At 35.9% G+C, this 18,088-nt stretch overlaps 1 protein-coding gene across 7 annotated transcripts in view; it reads left to right on the top strand.

The window, feature by feature from the left end:
• The window catches only part of GPM6A (glycoprotein M6A), a 366,415-nt gene extending 350,555 nt beyond the window's left edge, over nt 1-15,860 (top strand). For all 7 annotated transcript variants that reach the window (XM_008000299.3, XM_073017733.1, XM_073017734.1 and 4 more), the window contains 3 exons: nt 8,438-8,514; nt 9,376-9,441; nt 13,748-15,860. In XM_008000299.3, coding sequence (XP_007998490.1) covers nt 8,438-8,514; nt 9,376-9,441; nt 13,748-13,900 — 296 coding nt within the window. In that variant the 3' untranslated portion in view covers nt 13,901-15,860. The remainder of the gene's footprint in view (nt 1-8,437; nt 8,515-9,375; nt 9,442-13,747) is intronic.
• Nucleotides 15,861-18,088: the final 2,228 nt, after the last annotated feature.

The raw sequence follows: 18,088 nt of genomic DNA, 5'->3' as shown, positions 1-18,088 counted from the left end.
TATGGGTGACATTCTTGGCAAGAGGGAATACGGACGTTGGGGAGGTTTTACTCTCAAAATCAAATCCCTTGTAGATATCAGAAAAGGAGCCCACAGCAAATGCTGCTGGAGGTCACTGCAGAACAGCGGCTTAGAAAGCCATGACTCTGCTTTCAGGCCCTTGTCCTAAACGTCTTCCTTTCATTCTGCTGATCCTAAAAGTTAAATTTGAAAAATATGTGATTAGCCTCTCAAATAGGGTTGGCAGGTTAAAATACAGGGCACCCAGTTAAATTTGAATTTCAGATAAACAAGCTATATTTTAATTACAAGTATGGTACCCAATATTGTATAGGATATAGTTATACTAAAACGATTTGTTGTTTATCTGAAATTCAAGTTTAACAAAGGGACACTGAGATCGTTTTCACTGTTAAATCTGTTAACCCTACTCTCAGAGCTTCAGTGTATCTTAAGAAAGTGTTACCACTGGAATATATGAGGGTCAGATTCTCTTGAATGTGATTGTTTATATTTTCAGAAATACACGACAGATTAGCATGTTCTGATTAGAAACATTTCATTTCTTATAGTATAATAAATACAAATAGTTAAGTAGGTAATTATAAGGTCTTTGGTATTATCAAACCAGATTCTAAACTGAAAAAATATTGGGAGACTTTAGAAAAATAATATTTAAAATTTCCCCAAGTTGGTTTTCTAAAGGACAGAAAGAATAATCCTTTGTAAAAGATAAATGGACCGTCTTAATATTTTCAACTTTAAAAAAAGAAAAACTTATTAATTCTCAATGCATTCAAGTGCTTGTGATCCCCAAATGAACCTAATTTCACTGAAAGTATTGAGACTTATACCACTGAGCATATAGGATTCCTTATGACATTAAGCACAGAATATGTCTTAGAATCATAGAATTTTATAAATGGACTTCATTTATCACCAGTCCAGCTGTCTGGTCTAAAAGAAATGGAGCCCTAAGAAATGAAATAATTTTCCAGGGATATAGCTACCCAGCAGGCCATGCTGGGATGGAAAGGTGAGTGTCCTGAATCTTAGCACAATTATTTTCTACTCGACAGCTTTTCAAATACAATTTTTAGCAAAAGAGCTTTTTTCAACTATAATCTTAAGTAAACCATTAGTCTATTAAGTAGACAGAATAAAGGATCCTCAAAGATGTACACATTCCGATTCCTGAAACATACATATATGTGAGATGACTTGTCAATGGGGAATTAGGGTTGCTAGTCAACTGATCTTAAAATGGGGAGATTATCCTGGATTAGCCAGATGGGCCCCGTGTAATCCCAAGGGTCCTTCAAACTGGAAGAGAGAGTCAGAAGAGAAGAGTCAGTCAGAGAGAGATAGACTATGGAAAAAAGGCAGAAAGATGCAGTGTTGCTGGCTTTAAAGATGGAGAAAAGGGGCCAAGAGCCAAGGCATGTGGGTGGCCTGGAGAAGCTGGAATAGGAAAGGATACTGCTCCTGCTTCTAGAGCCTCCAGAGAAGTGCAGACCTGATGACCCTTTGGTTTTTAGCTTTGTCTTCCAGAACTGTAAGAGACGAACTTGTGTTGCTTTAAGCCACTACATTTGTGACAATCTGTTACAGCAGCAATAGCAGACAAATACAATATTGAAAGCAAAGGTCAATTTTTTTCCCAAACCACTTTATTGTTTTCGTGATCTCCTACATTTACTTGGTCATGATGGCAATCCATTTTCTGTAAAAGCCAGCAAAGTTGCATCTCCCTGACAATTCTGCAAGCTTAATTTAATTCCCCTTCACAGCTTACTCCAACACAGGTACCAGTTCCAGAGTTAAGGATGTGAACATCTGTGGCAGCCTATTTTTTGCCTACTGCAGTCTATGGGAGCCTATTTTTTGCCTACTCTAGCCACCAAAGATACACATCCATTTCTTTCTGTGAAATACATTCAACCTACCCCAAGTTCCAAAGGTTTCATCCCATTATGACATCAACTCAAGGTCAAAAACCTTATTTCAGTCTCATTAGTTCATATCTCTGATTGTCTTTGTTTTTTAAAAAAGAATGTGCTATATTATTTGTTTCCATATTTCATAAAGCATAAATATGTGGTTAAAATTATTATTTGAAGCTTATCAATGTTTACAACATACTTATCAAGATTTATCCAAATGTACCTTTTCTTCTGTGAATTTGGAAGAAAGAGGAGGCACTTTTTAGATGTCATGCAGCATTTACATGAGCTATTAAGACATCTGTTTAACTCTTTATATAAAATCTATTGCTGTATAGTACTTATTTGCCCTCTAAATTATATATCCTAGTAAGACTCCTGAATGTATGTATACAACCACATTATTATCAAGAAGCATCAGAGAACCATTCCTCAAACATTGTATTAGGATCAATTTAGAATTTACTAATATTCATCAAAAAGACAATTGCATAGATAAGAATATACTTTAAAGTAATTTCCCTTGTTGCAAAGTTGTCTCCTTAGCATATAGATGCTATCTTTTATTTTACAGGAGACCAGGTATTTAAACTATGTAATAGGAACTCTCAGCCTATAATGGCCATTATACCTGCTTAGTGGAGGTATGCATCTCACTATTCATTCCCATGCATGTAATACGTTTATGCAATTCAAGCAATTCTAATGGAAGTCAGAGACATTACTTGATATAGTTGGACAATTTGTAGACAGCATATCACATTAAGATTTTCTGTATTTCAAAATTCATCATGAAATAATTTTACTTGTATTTTGAAGCTTTTATTATGATTTCTGTTATCCTCCAATTATATATTCTGTGATTCAATTTCATTGGGTGTATTAGATGTTTTTCCGTATAATTTTATAAGAGGAAATGTTAAAATCGATCCTCATTACATCATCTAGATGCAAGATTTGAAACTTTCCTCCATTACAACCTGAAGGTTTGATAAAACTTAAAGGCAAGCCATGGAGACAAAGTAGGTAGGGCTTCTTTTAGACTTTTAGCCAACCCTACCTCTTACTCAGCACACCCACACATGTTAGCGAGAGCAGCTTGTTTTTAATCTTATTTCCATAAAGCACTTCTCAGTAGGATTTCATTTCACTTATTTGCTCACACTATTTTTGTTGCTGAAAGCAGGGATTCCATCGAGGTCGCAGCACTGGCCACACAGAAAGCCAGTCACTGAGACAGAAAGTATTGCCAGGGAGGAAGGCTTTTTCAGGTGCTGCAGCCGAGGTGGATGGGAGATCAGTCTCAAATCTGTCCTCCGCCACTAAAAAATCAACTGATTTTAAGAAAGTATCTAGCCTGAATTATCCAGGTGGCATCAATGTAATCAGAAGCGTCCTTAAAAATGAAAAATAGGGCCAAAGGAGAGGAGTCACTCAGAGGGAGATGGACTAGAGAAGAAGGGTATGAAAAGATCCATTGTTGCTGACTTTGAAAATAAAGAAAAGCCCCCCAGAGCCAGGGGAGTTGGTGGTCTCTAGAATCTGCAAAAGGATACGCTGGTATTCTATCATTTTTAAAATTAGCAATGTAAATGTAAATTATTTTTAAATTTGAGCATTTGTATTTCATAGTAGGGAGTTAATTCCTATCATCCTATCAGACATCAGAGTGTCATAAGTAGCTGCTCATTCTGCTTACCTCCAACTCTCATTTACATTTTTTGTTTGTTTGTTTTTGTTTTTTGAGATGGAGTCTTGCTCTGTCGCCCAGGCTGGAGTACAGTGGCTCAATCGCGGTTCGCTGCAAACTCTGCCTCACGGGTTCAAGCATTTCTCCTGCCTCAGCCTCCCGAGGAGCTGGATTACAGGCGTGTACCACCATGCCTGGCTAATTTTTGTATTTTTAGTAGAGACGGGGTTATACCATGTTGTCTAGGCTGGTCTCGAACTCCTGACCTCAAATGATCCACGTGCCTTCACCTCCCAAAGTGCTGGGATTACAGGCGTGAGCCACCGCGCCCGGCCTACAGTTTTCTTAATAGGAATTTACAACCCTAGGACTCATACTTTAACCATCCAGTAAGCACCAAAGGTTTTTATTGCCATAGTGATGAAAGTCATAGTAACTGTGTACACATGCATCATTTTCTCTGAAGCTGTTCGTATTTCAGGCACAAACCATTCTCACAATGCTAGAAATATATTACTTGTGTTTAGCTAGAATGAAAAATATAAAGTACTAAAAAAGCCTGTTACTGCAACTTTCATGCATCAAGTCCTCCCTGTTCTCCCCAATTCTGTTTGCACTCAGTTCTTAATGCTTCTCTTGCCTAGTTTTAGCTTATTATTTTTGTTATTTTTGAGACAGAGTCTCACTCTGTTGCCCAGGTTGGAGTGCAGTGGCGTGATCTCGTCTCACTGCAACATCCACCTCCCAGATTCAAGCCGTTCTCCTGCCTCTGCCTCCCAGGTAGCTGGCGCCCACCACCACACCTGGCTAATTTTTGTATTTTTTTTAGTAGAGATGGGGTTTCACCATGTTGGCCAGGCTGGTCTTGAACTCCTGACCTCAGGTGATCCGCCTGCCTCAGCCTCCTATAGTGTTGGGATTATGGGAATGAGCCACTGCGCCTGGCCATCCTTGTTTATAACTTGCCTTTTCTCCTAATTGCTTTGAAGAAACTGAAAATGTCAGTCTGCACCATTTAGCTAAAAACTTTTCCATAGGTAATAAATATATATATTCAATATTTAGAAAAATTGATATAAATTTGAATAATCTTAATTTTTGGTGAGAACAGTTTGGCCATTCATAGACAGATATACAAGAATCAAAATAATCAGGTTTTCAAATTTACGCTGGAGCTCCTCCTCCACAGGCTCACTTCTAGAGCTTCATATTATTCATATGTTGACTTTTAAACTACAATTAATTTTTAATATATATTACATATGTTTATTATGCATGGCATACTTATCACAAAAACTTTGTGTGTGTGTGTGTGTGTATACACATATACGTATAGCATCAGGGGTACTGCAGGTTCAGTAATGACGTTAGCAGTGGCACATCCATATGGGCCTGCAGCAACGTCACTTTCTTGCCTCCTCAGAAGGAAGAATTCAACTGAGGGGCATAAGACAGAGTGAGACACCAAGGCAAGTTTCAGAGCAGGAGGGAAAGTCTATTAAAAGGTTTTAGAGCAGTAATGAAAGTAAGTACAGTTGGAAAAGGAACAAGCGGGCGACTTGAGAGATCAAGTGCACTGTCTGATCTTTTGACTTGGGGTTTTATACCTTGGCCTTCTTCTAGGGTCTTGCATACTTATCACCTGGTTCTTCCCTTGGGGTGGGCTGTCCGCATGCGCAGTGGCTGACCAGCACTTGGGAGGGACCGTACGTGCAGTGTGTTTTCTGGAGTTTCGCGCATGCTTATTTGAGATGTTTTTCGCTTATCATTTGAGTGTTCCTAGAGGAAGGTCATATATCACTTACACTCTGCCATTTTGCCTCTTAGTGTGCATGTTTGAGCCCGCTTGTCCAACTCCTGAGTTTGTTATCAGGAAGCTACTGATCACCAGCTACAGGTGTTTCTTTACTGGGAGCCAGCTGTGACCAATTATTATTTTAGAAAGACAGTTAACAACTGCCTGACTGTCACCTGATGGTGGCCTGACATCCTGGGTGGGTGATGAGTTGGGGGACTCTCTTGCTCTGCTCATGTCTCACTACCTACCTACTGTAACAGTAGTATTTTTTTAAATGATGTAGAAAGGTTTCATGAGTAGTTGTCATTTGAAGGACAGGAGGAACACAGCTCTGGGAATCTTGTCAGAGAGAAGAACCGGTACTAAGTTACCCAGCCAATATGATACCTGGCTTCTCAGGAAACAGCAGGGAAGCCAATGTGCCCGAAGTAGAATAAGAGAGCAGGAGCAAAGATTGAGATGAAGTCTACAAGTTCCTGTGATGTACCATCTTGATGAAGGCATTACAGAACGTTACAGGTATGGGGCTTTATTCTGAGGGGAATAGAGAGTCATTACAGATTTTGGCAGAGGAAGGAGATGGTCTGACTAATAACAGAAGGATTACTCTGACTGCTACTTGAAGAATGGTTTGTAGGAAGGGTAGAAGCGAGGAAGCCAGTTAGCATATGATTGTACTAATCCCAGTGGGAGATTTTGGTGGCTTGGATCAGGAGACGGCAAGGGAGGTGGGAAGAATCAGTCTGATTATGGAGATATTTTGAACATAGAGGCAGCAGTATTTCCTGGTAGATTGCATATAGGGTTTGGGGGGAAAAAAGAGAATTCAAGGAGGAATTTCTTTTCACTGAGCAAGTGGTAAGATTTGCTATCAAGAAAGATAGGAAAGGCTATGAGAAGTGTTTGCTTGGGAGTGGAACTAGCAAAGAAGAGCAGAAGTTTTCTTTAAACTGCTTATTAGAAATCCAAATAGAATTGTCAGATAAGAAATTGGATATATGAATCCTGATTTCAGAAGAGAGATATGGGATGGCCACATAGATTTAGGAGTTTTTGATAATATTTAAATATCTGGGACTGGATGAGATATGCATGGGAGAAAAAGGGCTGAGGAGTGAAGGGTGGGAAGCTCCAACTTAAGAGGTCAGAGAGAAAAGGAGGCAACAGACAAAAATACGAGAAGGAGCCAATGAGATAAGAAACGTAGAAACTGAAAAGTATAGATTTTAGGAGTCAAATGAAGAGAGCATGAAAGAAAAGTGGGCATCAACTGTGTTTAATACTGCCAACTTGTAAGAAGATGGAAACTGAGAATTAATCCTTGGAGGTCATTAGTGATCTTTATAAGAAAAATTTCCACGGAGAGGGGTTAGGGCAAAATCTGACTCGAGAGGGTTTAAGTAAAAATGAAAGGAACGGAATTGCAATGCGGTTAGGCAACAATTTCTAGGTGTTTTGCTGAAAACGTGAATGGAGAAATGGATAAGGAAATGTAAGTACAACATAAATATTCCACAGAATAAAGTCTGTCATGGATTACTATGAAGAGAGAGAGCCTTGACCAGAAGCTTTTTCAACAGTGGTGATTTTTAGGGAGGAAATCTCATGAGAAAACCCTTTTAAATTTTTACCCACTCTTGGAACCATCTTGGCAGAAAGGAAAGGTTGTGGAGAGGGATCTCTGTGTTTGTTTACTGCAAATAGATTTTTTCACACTGAAATAGATTCCACAAACTATTTGCAAAGGAGAAACTAACAGCAGGAGCTCTGTAAGAGAGGGAGAATTGACACCCCATAAAGCTAAGAATATGTAAATACATATACATATTAAAACTAAATAAAGAAGGCCTGGCACCATGGCTCATACCTGTAATTCCAGAACTTTGGGAGGCTGAGGCGGGCAGATCACTTGGGGTCAGCAGTCTGAGACCAGTCTGGCCAACATAGTGAAACTCATCTCTACTAAAAATAGAAAAGTTAGCTGGGTGTGGTGGCATGCACCTATAATCCCAGCTACTCTGGAGGCTGAGGCATGAAAATTACTTGAACCCGGGAGGTGTAGGTTGCAATTAGCTGAGATTGCACCACTATACTCCAGCCTGGGTGACAGAGTGAGACACCATCTCAAATAAAACAAACCAAACCATAAAAATAAAACAACAAAAACAACTAAAGAGCAACAAATGCTAAAGCGTTAGGTGTTAGAATGTCCTCAGTGTGTTTTATCATGCCTGTATGTGTTTAGCACTTCAAGAGCTCTGAAAATGAAATTAAAGAGCCATCATCAGATGAACTTGGTTACTTTTCCTCTCTAAGATGAGATGAAGAGACAAGCCAGTGAATTACCTCTGTGCTCGTTTTAAAAATGTAGTGTTCTTGGCCCAACATGCATAGATTCCCATCTATTCTATCTATCAGTTTTGTGTTAGAGTCTAAAAATACATATTTTTGACAATTTCCTAGGTGATTCTACTGCAGTTGGTCTATGAACCAACTGGAACAGGGGTAAATAGAAGTGAAATGGCAACTTTTCATTTCCTGTTACTAATAGCATTGTTTGCAATATTGGCAGAAAAAAAAAAGTACTCCTTTGGGCAATATGCTTTTATAGATTAACAGAAGCATTGCACCAGCTGAACAAATTTAGATACTGACTTCAGCACAGTCTGGGGCATAGTTAACAAAGTAATTGTGATGCCTATACTATCACATTAATGGGCCAAACCAATGAACTGGCTATAATTGAATCTGGAAATTCTGGTGGTGAGATTCAATTAAATTCAGATTGAAATTATTTGAATTGCTTGAGGGCTGAATAGTTTGGCATATTAGATTCATAATTCTCTGCATAGTTATTATCCACAATGAAAGCTAAATAATTTTTCTACTATAACATAAGATAAAATGGAACTTGCTTAGATTTGATTAGCAAAAACTTTCATTTTTTTCTCTCTTGGCTCTTCAAAACATTTATACTGCTAAACTGTCATTTTCTACACATTGTAGGAATTGTGACAATTGGAGAGGAAAAGAAAATTTGTACTGTATCTGAGAATTTCTTGAGGATGTGCGAATCTACTGAGGTGAGTGGTTTTACAGCCTTTAATTTTGTCAGAATTTTAGCATTCATTTTGTTATTTGGATAATGTCTTAAAACTAAATCTATATTGAATTTTCCCTTTATTCTATCAGAGGCAATTTTACTTGAAGTAGTGTTATTCAGGGGAGTAAAGGCTAAATAGGAATTAGATGCTCTACATATTTCAATAAACATGATAATAACTATTTCAAATTTTCTGGAAACTCATTTTAATAAAGGCTGAAAACATGACGAAGTTTTTTTTTTTTTTTTTTTTTGAGACGGAGTCTCGCTCTATCGCCCAGGCTGGAGTGCAGTGGCGCGATCTCGGCTCACTGCAAGCTCCGCCTCCCGGGTTCCCGCCATTCCCCTGCCTCAGCCTCCCGAGTAGCTGGGACCACAGGCGCCGCCACCACGCCCCGCTAATTTTTTTGTATTTTTAGTAGAGACGGGGTTTCACCGTGTTAACGAGGATGGTCTCGATCTCCTGACATCGTGATCCGCCCGCCCCCGCCTCCCAAAGTGCTGGGATTACAGGCGTGAGCCACCGCGCCCAGCGATGAAGTTATTTTTAAAGAGAGCATAGCCCTCCTTATATTGTTGTAATATTAGTGATGAAAACCATCATTATTAATCATTGTCTCATCTTTATAATGAAATTATATTATAATGATGAAGTTAAAAGGATTTAAATGATTTGCAAGGGAAAATATACTGTAATAATCTGTTTTGATCAAGTGTGTGATTTATCACAGGCTTGCTTTTATTTAAGATGCACAAAGCCTTGTTTATAAGACAGTAGCAATCTTGGCCTCTCTTCTACCTGTAACTGACACCTTTTGATTCTCTGTGGTTTCCGTTGCAGCTGAACATGACCTTCCACTTGTTTATTGTGGCACTTGCTGGAGCTGGGGCAGCAGTCATTGCTATGGTAAGACCTCAAAGCTCTGGTGCTTGGTTTTCAATGTGAATTCCAGAGCTATTTGCTTGTAGAGATGATAAACTATCTCTCAAGTTTGAAGTCCATGTAAAACACATTTATTTCATCAGATTTAAAAAACCAAGGGGAATAATGGGCAAGTAAGTAAGTCAACAACAAGGCTAAACCCCAAGAAATAGTATTATTACCATATCGAGAACATTAACAAAAATAGTAATTCATTAAGATTTTAGAAATTAGATTACTATAAATATAAAAATTATTTCTGTAGCATATATGTAAATACCAATGTGACATTCTGAGTAATCTAATCTATTCCTTGTTGTACATTTTTTTCCTTAACTAAGAACATTAAAAAACCATATAGAGTCATTTATGAGAAACAAATTAGGTTATTTAAAAAAAAATAACCCTCAATAGTTTCAAGTCATGTCTTCTATATGTAATTTGCTGCAGAAATATTAAGAGCCAGTCTTTAGATCTTCTTTTAAGGCATCAAGCTTTTCCACGGTGAGGAGGATCTACCATGTGCCAGGGCCAGTCTCCTTTCTAACTTGGCATGAGTTCCAGTTTGCCCACTGGAATGCCAAATATCAACCCTGAGCAAGTGCTCTGAGCATCAGTAATAGCTTTTGCAGCCAATATCTTCAGTCTATGTTTGTATCCTTGAGTAGTCTAGAGCCCTAGAAGGATTCCCAATAACCTCACGACTATGACAGCCGAGTCAATATGTAAAGATGGTGAACCAATTGGAATTTATTTAATTCCGTTCCTTATGGTGCCAGTATTGGTGAAAGGAACACTTTGTTAAAAAAAAAAAAGGTTTTCTCTCTTGTCAGAGACTAAAAATAGGAATGATGAGAAAAATACTAATGTGCTAATAAGCCATGTCAGACTGGTTATTTTAGTGATTTTGTAATTATTTTGTATTTAATTTGTTTTATTAAAAATGACTTACATATATTTTCAATAAAACTGACTATGTCAGTACTAACATGAATTTTCATATGTTTTGTTACTTTAGCATTGCTCAACATTTTTGATATAGTGACAATAAAACTCTATATAGAAATTTTGTTTCAGAATGTGAGATGCTTGATAAAGATCATGTTGGTTGATTAATTGAGGGGATCAAAATAGAACAAGAAGCAAAGGCCTTATATTCTTAACCTGAAATTAATGCTAAACAATGCCCTGGGGAAGGATCAACAAGTTCTGACCAATGATATATCAAACATTATGGTCCTTAGGAGAATATATGCTGGCTGTGACATCAGGGGAAACATATGTACCTTTGTGTTCATATACCCATTCCTGTACTGTCAAAAACTTTAATGACATGGGTATGTACAAGCAATATATACCCAGGTACAAGAAGTCCATGAAGGTATCTTTTAAAAAGTGGATTATAATAAACATTTGTTTGCATTTCCTACATATATGTGCATATAAAATTCTGTCTAAAAATACAGGTACACACTAGTGAAAAACACCTATTTAGACAAATGTTATTTAAATATCCCTGAAAATGCTTACTCTGAAAACAAATCAACAGATTTTGAGATGATAGAAGTTTATATATTAGGTATTTCTTAAGCAATCTATGCTTTCCATATACTTAAAGCTATACATAAATTTTATTTAAAACAGAAAGTTTAGAAGATAATTTTTTCAAGTACTAAGCATTCTTTGGGGGTTATTTTCTCTGTCTAGAGTCATCACAAAACTCTATACTAGCTTAAATGATTGACCTATGTATTTTCAACTTATTAGCTCTAATAATAGTGCAGGTCTTAGGAGAGAGGGAAAATATAGCGACTGCTACTGTTCCTGGTACTAATACTGCTAGTACCAGGAATAATAAAGCAGGGACCTTATTATTAATAATATTTCTTAAAAACATAATAAATATTAAGAACTTAAGAATATTAATTGTAATGCTATTAATAGTATTTCTTGAGAACTTACTCTGTTCTACTCTACTCCGTTATTTTGTAGAGAAGTTAGGAATGCTACATGCTGACAAAGTAAGTCAACTTAGCATTGGACCAGATTTCACCTAATCACTGTTCACCTAGCAAGGGACAGTAATAAGCCCTGTAACTTGTGTTCTGCTTAAGGCCAGAGGAAATGCCTGTAAGATCCATTAGGAAGCACCTGTTTCTGAATTGGAGTGACCTTGATTTTTTTTTTTTTTTAAACGGAGTCTCGCCCAGGCTGGAGTGCAGTGGCGCAATCTCGGCTCACTGCAAGCTCTGCCTCCCAGGTTCACGCCATTCTCCTGCCTCAGCCTCCCGAGTAGCTGGGACTACAGGCACCTGCCACCACACCCAGCTAATTTTTTGTATTTTTAGTAGAGACGGGGTTTCACCGTGTTAGCCAGGAAGGTCTCGATCTCCTGACCTCGTGATCTGCCCGCCTCGGCCTCTCAAAGTGCTGGGATTACAGGTGTGAGTCACCGCACCTGGCCTTGAATTTCTTTTCAGTATTTCACTCATATGTGTGTGTATATATCTATAATATAAAATAAATATTTTTATATATAATATATAATATATAATATATTTATATGTATTTTTTTGAGACAGAGTCTCACTCTGTTGCCCAGGCTAAAGTAGTATGTCATGATCTCAGCTCGCTGCAACCTCTGCCTCCCAGGTTCCATCGATTCTCCTGCCTCATCCTCCCTCGTAGCTGGGATTACAGACACATGCTACCACACCCAGCTATTTTTGTATTTTTAGTAGAGATGGGATTTCACCATGTTGGCCAGGCTGGTCTGGAACTCCTGACTTCAAGTGATCAACCCGCCTTGGCCTCCCAAAATGCTGGGATTACAGGTGTGAGCCACCGTACCCGGCCTCACTCATACATATTTAATAATAATTTGGGGGCCACATTTTCTCAGATATTATGAAAAATTTTTGAAGATTGAAAAATGTGTTCATTTATTTGGCAAATATTTTGTGTATCTGCTATGTACTAAGCACTCTCCACAGCACTTGATATTTTACAGCAACAAAATACTGCATAAACTTCATTATGTGTATAAGCCTTATTTAATCCATATATATATATAGTGATTAAGTTTTCACTATGTAAATGCCATAATGTACAAGAATGTAACTCACAGCCCCTGCTTTCAGGTGGCTTATAATGTTCCTTAAACAAAATGCTAAACTTCAGAGGAAACAGAAAATTCTAAAAATAGGTTATTTATAGTGGTATGCATCTTTTTCCCTACATTCCATGTCAAAATTGTTACTATTTTTTTTTTTTTTTTTTGCTGTTTGTTGACTATCTGAACACGCCACAATATTCACTATTTAGAATTGACATTGCATTCTTTATATCCATCTGTACTTTTCTAGAACCAGCCCGCCTCCTCTTTCAACATACTGTTTACTAATTATCAAAATCTTACTGTTCTATTTTTCTGAATGTTGGATTAAAATATTGCCTACCCTTTAAAACTCAGAGAAAGTAAATAACTGTCAACTTAGTTTCTCTTCCCTATTCATCAAAATTCATCATGTGGAAAGCTGCTTTATCTCCCCTGCGGACCAAGAGGGAAGAAAGAAAAGAAAAACAAATAAACAGGCTCATTGCTGGGTCAACTCAAGTCAAATAAAGGAGCTTTATTTCTCGAGCAACTTCGTTACTCAAGACAAACCAGGAGCTTCCTTTTTGAACATGGCACTATTGTAGCTGTTGTGAATGTATACATACATAAAAAACCCATATAACACAATATTTCATCTCTTGTAGTTTATAGTAGAAAAGAAACTGCAAAATTCATTATATGCAAAATTAACCTGTTAATCAAATCCACAGGTATATTTGGGGGTTTCCATGATCTCTCTTTAATTGGGGTAATAGATCCTCTAATTAATTCAAGTCAATTAGACACAAACAGTATGTGAGAATATTTCTGATTATGGATTATAAAACATAGATACATGAACATGAAATGAATCGCCTATGGTTTGGGCAAATGAGGACACATTGGGCAGGAAACATCCCATAAAGTTTAAGAATTAGTCTTGGATTACTTCCAAGAATTGAAAAAGAAGAGAAAGAGATACTGAAAGAAAGAGTGCCAAGAATAGGTGGGATATAATTGGAGGAGTGAAAAATATATTTTATATTGTTTCTATTACCAGAGAAATTTTGGTTCCATTTTATATGTGAACATTTCCTAGAAAGATCTATAATTCTAAGACTTCTTTCCAGATAGCAAGGTATAATGAAGACACTGAACAAACTTCTAATATAAATTATTTTTGTCTTTGATTAGGTTCACTACCTTATGGTTCTGTCTGCCAACTGGGCCTATGTGAAAGACGCCTGCCGGATGCAGAAGTATGAAGACATCAAGTCGAAGGAAGAGCAAGAGCTTCATGACATCCATTCTACTCGCTCCAAAGAGCGGCTCAATGCGTACACATAAATGCTTCTTCCTGTTCTTTCTACCATTTGAATGCATTGGTGTTTAACTAAGGGCCATCCAACCATCCAACCTTTAAAAAACAAAGTGAAAGTGCTTCTCATCAATGATATGTAAGGTGACTTATGAATCACCTGAGTACAATTCTTTGTTGGTTAGCACTTAATTTCCCAATTTATTAAATTGATGTAAATCAGATCTTTTCTACAAGCTCCTATCCAGCCTTTTTTTTTTTTTTTGAAATTTCTCAAACTCATTTACTAGTTCTGTAAAATCAAAGATACTAACATTGTCAAATGCAAAGATTTGTTTGATTTTTAACCACTTCCCATGTGTTATACATAACACCTTTTGCATTATTTCTTATGTTTTGAAAAGAAAATAGCTTTTTATACTTTTTAGTTTTGATTTCGGTAACTAGTTTAACTACAGGTAACCTTCAAAGGGACCATTGTACATTATGAACAATAGACAGAGATGACATCATGATGACTCTTGAAATATGGAAATTTTGTCTGAAGATCAGGGGCCATATTACTATAGGCCCTGGTTCATGTTTTCATCAATCTAAGGTGCAATTTCTAAATTTGTAAGAGTAGGTTTAAAAAAAAGAAGTGCTTCTTATCTTTGTTAACATTGTACTTTTTCTTGATGTTCTTAAAAGGTATTTATCTCAGATTACTCATGTTTATGTTGTGAGCATGTAGAAACAGTAATGCTAATGCATGGCTAGTTGCCTTTTTAAGATTGTGACACCAGGCTTACCTTTTTAAAGTTTAGTATATAGAGACAATTTTCATGGAAATAACTACTGTAGACTATTGGAGAATGATCTCTTTGTGATTTAAGAAGTGGCTGGATTGGAACTTTTAATATGCTAATGTGGAAAATTAATTACCTTTATGAAGGTGGTTTATTACAAATAAGCACACTAACCCCTCGGAAGTTGTTTTACCTACTTAAAAAGTTTTAATGGATTGCACCTCTGTAAACTATTCCTAAAATGTGTATGATATATTTGAAAAGGCTTCCATTAATATAATAGCTTTGCTTGCAGCCTTCCAATCTATGTTGGTTTACCTGTAGTGTTTTCTAAAGTGTGGTCAGAGGCCCCTATAGAATGTATTGTTTGAAAGTGTAGTGATATATTCGTGTTTTTATTTCAAGTAAGTCATTTTAACCGAATGTTCCTTCATATTCATTTTAAAAAGTACCTGTATCAAAGGAATTTTAAAAAAAGCAATCAGTATTATTGGACCAAATTTGGTGTTTGTTTTAACCTTGACTCTCTTCTTTTGATTATTTCTAATGCTACAAGAATGCTGTAAAGTGTCTTCTAAAATGATGTAGCCTGACAAGACATTTTTGTCAGTGTATTAAACTAGGTAGTATTGTGCACTGATTTGACCATTGTGAAATCCTTTCTCAGTGTAACTGCATTTCTAATAAAATTTATTGAGTGAAACAATCTTTGTACAATGACTAGTTATGCATCATCAGTAATTTTCCAAGTTCTTGTAGTAGGTAGGGGGTACTACTAGAGATATCTGTGGCATGATTATGCATTCTGTAGTATTATTTAATTAATTTGGGGTTCATTTTGCTTCCTTTTCTTTATACTTAGATTATCTTACTGGTTCAACATTTTTCTGATATATGCAGTATTACAGATATTCAGCAAAATATTAATGGGCTTCTTTAAATTCTATATTATAGTGTTTCAGTTCTGTGTCTTAACAGTTTGTGATAAAACTGTCTTTTCAACTTATGTAATGATGTTGACACTTTTGACTTTTATTTCTGGTATTAGAGTTTGTATTTTCACAGAGTGCTTTGTAGCAGGCATTACAATTAATCTGTTTTGTACATAAATGTGCCAACAGCTTGATGGTGGCGTTTTTGAAATGTAGAACAAAGTGCTTGCAAAATGTAATAAATACACTTGTGTACTTTGTGTACTTATTATTAGCTTCTGCAGTGTATTTGTTTTTTTCTTTTTTGTTTTGTTTATTCCTCTTTCCTATGTGTGTGAACTCTTTTCAAGTCCAATAGATGCTATCCCCTCATGATTCTACTTCAGCTGAGCTGACCTAACCCGTCAAAAATCAATGACGATTCTATGCGTAAATATTCACTATCAGAATGCTGGCTCGAGGGAGTAAAGACTTTGGAGGTTATTTTATTTAGAAAATGATAACTTTCTCTGAGTGCTGCCATGTTCTTGTCTGATCTCTATTGTTTTGTGTTTTCTTTAGTACTTCACAAACTATCAGAGAAAAAAAAGCCTAATGCAATTCAGAAAGAAAAATGATTTCTTGGTTTGCTTCAAAATACAAAGGTGAGAGCAATGAAATTTAAATGTATATACATTTTTTCTAGGCTTTGTATGTTTTACATCTGATTTCTTTCAGTCAAGCTAGAAGTTATGGCAAGTTAAAAATAATAAGATCGTTATCAATAAAAATACTAATTTTCATAAGGCTTAAGAAATTATATTAGTCTCTACTTACATATTACTATGAATGGGAACATGAAAACTTCATGGCCTTATGTTAGAAATATCTACAATAATTATAAGTAGATGTGGACAAAGGATTTTAATTATGCTTTTAAAAGTTATTTTTAAGAAAATAAAACTATTTTCTACCTATATTTTATTAAATGATAATTCTTATTTCCAGTGTTTATTAAATTCTTATAATAGCAACATAATTGTATACTATACAATATGAATATGAACAATTTTATAATATATGCTTTACAAAAAGTGTATTATTATAACATTATTATAATTTTCGAAAACTGAAAAGTCAATTTCTCTTTGTAAAAATGTGCATTTTGTCCTTAAAGCAAGTAATTTCCTTTTGAGAATTTTAAAGGTAATATTAAGCCTAAGGAAATTACTTACTTTGAGAATAAGATGTGTGTAAGTCAGCTCTAACTTGCATGTAAATAGTTTCATTCTTTATGTTAAAACTTAAAAATATCAGATTTCTTCAAAGAACAAGTAAATCTTTGTTTTATTTATTTGTTTACTTGCTTTAGACAAAATAGACACAGGTGACTTTAAAATGCATTTAATTTAGGCAACCTGGCAGCAGAAATATAATGACCACCGTGAAATTTAAATTATACTATAACATCTTGAAGAAATCCTCTTTGGTTTCCTGTGAGGTTTTCAGATAAAAGATTGTTTTAAGTCAATGAAGACAAATCCATGTAAAATGCTTCTAGCTCAAATGTAGACATTTTTATTTTCTTAAATAAACCCAAGACCTTGAGTTTCTTCTTACAAAAAACACTTTACCTTTTTGATCATTTTAGGTTATTTGGCACTTGACCACAAAAATTCATCACAGGTTAGCAATATAAAATTGAAAACAACTTAAAAATGAGGGAAATCAATTCTTAAATTCATTAGTAAATGAATAATGAAATAAAATATTAAATGAAATAATATCATTTTGACCACTGTATTGCTAATCTGTGGAATCTTTTATAGATAGTATTTGGAAATACCAAACAAAATTTAAAAAATAAACAAACAATTGAAAAATTAAAAACTAGAAAGGAGAAGAGCTGGTTAAGTGTAAATCCAACTAATTCTGTTATTATCCTTTGAGTAATAGAGAGAAAGAAAAGAGCAATGTTATTGGAAGCAATGTATTTCATGTAGGAACAATTTTAAAAGGTCAAAACTACAAAAACCCCAAATTAGACCAAAAAATAACAACCTATTAAGTAAAATTATGCAAAAAATAATTGAGACTGAACATACTGTTTCCTTCAGGGTTCTCTGCCCTCCACTCCAGGTTCTTGAGCAAGTGTTCAATGTCCAGGTCTTGGAACACTAAAGAGAACACTCTTTAGTTTCCAAGAACCTGGAACCCACTGACAGAGGAGCTGATCCCATCCAGCTACCCAACACCGCTGCTCTGATTTTAAACATGGGAACTATTTTTGTCCTTAGAGAAGTGTTGCAATGTTTGCCTTTTCACTTTTTTGACAATTATTTTCGCCTCTTGAGAGCCATCCGATAGAAATAGAGTATTTGAAGATAAATCTAACTGTGTGAGTCAAATTCTCCAAACCATTTCATGGATATTGGAAAGAACAATAACCGAAAAATATTGCACCAAAAGATGGGGCAGAGGTGCTTTTTTGGCATCACTTAGGATACTAACTATGCGT

The sequence above is a fragment of the Chlorocebus sabaeus genome, chromosome 7, assembly GCF_047675955.1.
Source record: "Chlorocebus sabaeus isolate Y175 chromosome 7, mChlSab1.0.hap1, whole genome shotgun sequence".
In the NCBI taxonomy this organism is placed as follows: Eukaryota; Metazoa; Chordata; class Mammalia; order Primates; family Cercopithecidae; genus Chlorocebus; species Chlorocebus sabaeus.
The sequence above is the reverse complement of the archived record's forward strand: the minus strand, read 5'-3'. Positions and strand labels throughout refer to the sequence as shown.